Genomic DNA, 6,204 nt, shown 5'->3' with positions numbered 1-6,204 from the left:
CACTTCCACCCTATCCTTTCTTCAAATGCCATTTTGGCCCTCTTTCTCATGTCCTTAAACTTTGATATTTCACCACACTCAATTGGCCCAATAAATTTGGAAAAAATATCATTTCACCCTCTTTTCAACTAGAATTGAAAATTACACTTAGGCCCCAAATATATGTTTCGACTGTAAACCCTTTTGTTTTATCCCGAAACCACTTAAGGGTTGTTTTAATCACAAAATTAGAGCCTCTAAAGGGTTCCATAGATTTCCCATAAGCCCCTTACCATCATTTAGTCTTTTAAGCTATGATTGAGTTGTTTCAGCAACTGTCTCTACTTTGATTGTTTTTACTTTCATAAATCTGGTCTTGTGATGCTCGTCGATGTCATACCCTTTTATTTAGAGATCTAAGTTTAGAGGCATTCCCTGCCATCAATTCGGTGACTTATTTTACTATCAAGCCAATTTTTTAGTATTTCAAGCTTATTTAAATTACATGGCAACCCCATGCCAACATGGGGTATTACAACTTAGCACTCTGTACTTTGCACCTTGTGCCCCATTTCATGCCTTGCATTCCTTTTAGCCTAGAAAGAAAGTCAACATTGAAAGATGTTTTTATCATAATACAACAATTAAAATTTATTTGTTTTAGGAAAACTCAGCAGAAACTCAGTAGGATTTGGCAAAAAAATAAAGTATGCTTTGAAGGAATCATCTGAATGGGGTCCCACAGAATGGTGGCTTCAGAAGGGATAAGGGTCTCCAGATGCGAGAGGCCGCAAAATAGTTGTTCGAATGGGTTTTCTGACTTGCAAAACAACGGACTGTCAAAAGGAACGCGGGGATCTCTCTTGCACGGGTCCTTCGATGCCTAAATCACACGTGGTCATGCTGTGGAAGGATGCGAATATGTCGAATGGTAGCTTTCGAATGGTGGAAGGCCTTTGAAAGGGTGTGCATGAAAGAGATGGAAGGAGGTATTTTGATTCGATTGAAGGATCTGGAAGACCAAAGGTTAGGAGGTATTTATACATCTTGAAGGATTGGGACACGTGGCACACATGCAAGAGGGCACGTTGCATAACCCTGTGAGTGAGGGTGTACTGTTATCACTGGGTTAGCTTTTGGGAGGACTAGGCCTTCAGGGAAGCTAGGCCTCGAAGGGTTTTTAGAAGACTATCTAAGCCTTCGGGGAAACTAGTCTCTGAAGGGTCTTTGGAAGACTACCTAAGCCTTTTGGGAAGTTCATCCTCGAAGGGTTTTTGGAAGGCTGCTCAAGTCTTTGGGAAACAAGGCCACCAAAAACCCTTCCAAGAGAGGGCACTCTCTCGAGCTTGGACTAACTTTTCCGAGGAAACTCCCTCGGAGGAAACCTCGCAGAGGGTATGTTACAACAAAAGACCATAACACATAGCAATGAATGAGCATGTCATCTAACCTACTTGTGTTGGTGTTAATGCCCTAATACTAGATTTAGATGACATCTAGTGTATGTGTTGAGCCTAATAATATAATCTTGCATATCAATAAATGGTCATATCTTCATTCATACATCTTCAATTATATATGAATGAGTCCCTAGATATGCTGATGATCTTATTCTTAAATTGTTAAGAATATGTGATAAAAATCTATAACACATGATTTCTTAAAGTAATTCTCGATCCTTAGATTTCTCAGAATGGGATTATGATTAATCAATTATAGACTGGCACATGGGCTACTACCATTGATAGTATGGGATACTAATGATAATGGATGGTGAGTCACATGCCATATTTCATGAGATGAAGACAGTAGACATGTGGGTAGGTATTGATTGAACATCTACCAAATGTGATGCACGTAACATATCACATGATTGAGAGGATTAATGATATGTTATTGGCATTCAATTGTGTAACTGGTCCTTGGACTAGAGGTGACACAACTGTCTTATACGCTGGTGTCAGAGATTTGTCGTTGTGTGGGAACCGTCTAAATATTATGTGAGAATTTTCTGTGTGGTCTCTGTTCGGTGGCGTATGGAGGTAGGTGATCGCTGATGGGATTCATTAACATCCGGTGTGAGGTGAATATCATATGCGATCTTACTTGGTTAGTAATGGAAAAACCTTGGCCAATGTACGCATGATCGGAAAAGAGTTTCCGATGTCGAAAAAAGTTATGATGTGTCATCTCGAATATACCATACTAGATCTTGGCATAGTTATTGAGTTTTGTGAGTTTGATCAGTGGCTCTCACTCGATAGAGATATTAGTCAATGGAAGGATTATAGTGCATAGTAATCGAAAGCACAAATAAGTTTACTACAAGCATTGACTTCACTACTGATAGAATCATCCTGACATAATACTAGTTGTCATTTAGAATCTTTCAGGATGTTTTGGAGAGATGAAAAGATCTTCGTTGAAAAGTTTGATGTGTCTCGATTACTACTCAGTTATGAATTTAAAATGTCACACCCAAAAGCAAGGTTGCACGAAAATGACTTGGAAGAATCGTTTTCTCATTTTTGAAACGTTTTTTGTTTTCATTTTGGACCCTATTTATGCTTATATTTTAGAAAAATATTTGTTTCCACATTTTCGTTTCGTATCAGAAATATTTTTCATTTTTGTTTTCGTGTAACCTAACTCAAAAGTGGGTATAGGGTTAGATTAGTGAATATAAGCTAGTATAGCGTTTTCCTTCATCATTAATAATTAATGGGGATTAAATTATCGTTAAGAGTTAAATAATTAATTAAAATATTATTAATAGTTAATGGTAATTTTGACAGAATAATAAAAATGAGAAAAGTTCTATATGTAATTAATTTTTATATAATATTAATTATATAATTGTTATACGAATTATATATTATATATTATATATAAAATTAATAATTAATAAAAATTAAAATGTGATTTGATCGGTATCGTTAAAAAGTCAAAATTGAGATAATTGAAAGCCAAGTTGGCTTTCTCGGCAGGTATCACAGGCGCAATTACAGGCGCATTAATTGCGCCTTTAATGCGCCTGTGGAAGGAGACAAACTGGGCATTGGCAAAATCAAAAAGTAAGCGGCAGCTTGCCTGCAAGAGAAGATAATTTTGGGGAGGCAATGGGCGGGAGAAAAGTTCTCCCTGCCCGTGATACGGATAATGCTAGACGAACGTAATGGCAGACAGAAAGTTAGACAATCCTAACAAAATTACATATCTAACCCTTAATGTAAAAGACAAGTTCACCCTCACCTCTCACTCTCTCTTTCCCTCTGTCAAAACCACCCTCTCTCACTTTCACTCTCTCTCTGTCTCTCACTCTAAAACCCACTTTTATCTCTCCTCCACTCTCTCTCTCAAACCGGGTTGCAGCGTCCGCCCCCCACACAGTCGCTCGCATTGCCGTCGCCGCCACCCCTGCTCGCACCATCGTCGCCCGCCGTCTCCCCGCCAAAACCGCTCGCCGTCAACCCCCCCCAGAGTCAATTTGCTTAGTGGAGTCTCTTCGGTTTATTTGGCATTAATTTTAGTATATAAGACAGCAGGGGCGGAGCCAGAAAAAATATTCAGTGAGGGCGCAACTTACTAAAGAAACAAATAAGAAACAATATAATAATATAAATATGCTAAAGATTAACATTATTTATTCAATACCTTACAATAGTTCTTTGCGATTTTTCATATTTTGATAACGTTGTATAATAACTTCATTATCAATGTTCGAAAATATCTCTTTCTCAACATAAACAACTAGGCTATCATTCATCCACTGATCTCCCATTCGATTGCGCAATCTATCCTTCACAATGTTCATTGCAGAAAATACTCTCTCGACAGTAGCAGTAGCAATTGGAAGAACTAGTACCAAAGTCAGAAGTTTGTACACCAACGGATATATTATGTTTTTTTTCGTCATAACCAACTTCTCTGCAAGATCACCAAGGCCTTTCAATCCTTCAAACTCTTTGTTAGAGCGCATATTAAAAATAAAAGTTTCTAGTTGATCATCAAGTGTTAGGAGATTTACTGATGAAAAATCTTCTGGATAAAACTCAGCAAGTTGAATCAATCTTTTCTTGTCAAAAGCAGAGAATGAATCTTTTGGACATAGACATGCTACACAAAGAAGCAGCTCGGTATTTGCCTCCGAGAAACGATCATTCAACTCTTGAAGTTGCATATCAATGACAGCACAGAATAAATCTACACGGAAATGATGCAAATATGTTATTTCTGGAGCTTGACGTTGTGGGCGACCACGAGCTGTACGACGTATAAACATATCATCCATGTTTGGAACATCAATGTAGTGCACCTGACAAAAAGAATAGACTTGTTGCACAAACGAATCCCACCCATCATTTCTAAAAGACTGGAGTCGTTGTTTGCATAGTTTCACCAATTCCATTGCATTTACAATATCTTGATCTTTTCTCTGTAATGCCTTTGATAATTCATTTGTCATCGCCAAAATAGTTCTCATTAAATGTAGATTAAATGCAAAATCAAATGATAATATTGACTCCAACAAATTATATGCTTCACCTTTTTGATCAGAATTTGATCCATCAACACTAATCATTTCAAGCACATCAATAACAGCTGAGAACATGGCAAGCAAGCTAATCAAAGAATTATAATGTGAACCCCAACGCGTATCACCAGAACGCTGAAGGGTAGTTTCTTGATTAAGTCCCCTTCCACTTAAAATCTCACCATTCTCCAATGCTTTTGCAACAATATTTGCTTGTTTCTCTCGAAGATGATCACAACGTTTAGACGATGCTCCAACAATATTGACCACATCAGCAACCAAACGAAAAAAGTTAGAAATTGGAGTATTCTTCTTTGCCACGGCTACAAGAGCTAGCTGAAGCTGGTGAGCAAAACAATGAATGTAAAAGGCGCAAGGATTCTCTTTTAAAATAAGTGATTTGAGACCATTGAACTCACCCTGCATATTACTTGCCCCATCATAACCTTGTCCTCTCAATCTAGACAAGCTTAAGTTATATTTAGAAAATGTCTTGTCTATTGCAGCCTTAAGTGAGAGAGCTGTAGTACTAGAAACATGCTCAAGACCAATAAAACGTTCATTTATTTGTCCACTATTGTTCACATAACGTAAAACAATTGACATTTGCTCATTTGTTGACACATCACGAGATTCATCAACTAGAATAGAGAAAAATGAATCCCCAATGTCTTTGATAATAGCATTGATCGTTTCAGCAGCACAAGCACTTACAATATCCTTCTGAACATCGGGAGATGTTAATTTGCAATTTAAAGGAGCCTTGTTCATTGTAACTGCCTTAATCTCATCATTATGATCACCTAGAAACTGCAATAGGACTAAAAAGTTACCTGGATTCTCTGAATTCTCAGATTCATCATGACCCCGAAACGAAAGCCCCTGTCGCAACAAAAGTCTAATACAATCAATTGATGCAGTAAGACGAATACGATAGTCACTTCGTACTTGTTTTGACTGCTTGAAGAAAGCTGACTGAATGTGTTGCTCTTGATTCATCAAAGCCTCACACTTGATACGAGCTTTATTGTGTGCACTATCATGATCCCCAACATGAATATTAAGCCTGTCTTTACTTTTCCAATACGAGAATCCTTCACTAACAAAAGCATCGCCTCCTCCTTGTTTACCCACACTTGTTTTGAATAGATAACAATACAAGCAAAAAGCAGCATCTTTTGATACACTATACTCCAACCAACTACCAAACTCTTTAAACCAAGCAGGATTGAATCGTCTAGTTTGTGTCTGTCCAAATGGTCTATATGGAAAGTCATGATCTAAAGGCTGACACGGACCTTTTTGCATATAAGCTCTTCGGACTTGATCTCTAATATTAACATCGTAATCCAAAATTGGAATCCTTAGTCCAGGATCGGTGGGAAGTTGTGTAATATCAAAAGTAACACTATTTGATTTTTCCCTATCAACATCTTCTACAACCGACGAAGATTTTCGTTTAAAAAATCTATCCATCACTGTTTCAAATTCAAGATAACAAATGATAATTAGAGAATGCACAAATTCATAAATTTATCAAGTGCATATGTGTAAATTATAATTAATCAATATCCAAATTACGTGCGTCTGTGCAATTGATCTAACAATCAAAATATAAAATTACGTACCCCTGTACAATTGATATCAAATTACGTGCGCCTGTGCAAGTGATCCAACAATCAAAATATCAC

The 6,204-nt window shown here is 37.3% G+C and overlaps 1 protein-coding gene across 1 annotated transcript; it reads right to left on the bottom strand.

Annotated features, from left to right (window-relative positions):
* Window positions 1–3,634: 3,634 nt before the first annotated feature.
* On the bottom strand, window positions 3,635–5,989 carry LOC127788056 (uncharacterized). The gene has a single exon (XM_052316178.1). The coding sequence runs from the start codon at window positions 5,987–5,989 to the stop codon at window positions 3,635–3,637; it is 2,355 nt and encodes a 784-aa protein (XP_052172138.1).
* Between the last annotated feature and the right edge of the window lie 215 nt (window positions 5,990–6,204).

Source organism: Diospyros lotus, chromosome 13 (genome assembly GCF_014633365.1).
Source record: "Diospyros lotus cultivar Yz01 chromosome 13, ASM1463336v1, whole genome shotgun sequence".
NCBI classification, from domain to species: Eukaryota; Viridiplantae; Streptophyta; class Magnoliopsida; order Ericales; family Ebenaceae; genus Diospyros; species Diospyros lotus.
The sequence above is the reverse complement of the archived record's forward strand: the minus strand, read 5'-3'. Positions and strand labels throughout refer to the sequence as shown.

Excerpts from the sequence above, each read along its gene's own strand:
- LOC127788056 (XM_052316178.1), bottom strand. The coding sequence starts at position 5,989 with ATGGATAGATTTTTTAAACGAAAATCTTCGTCGGTTGTAGAAGATGTT.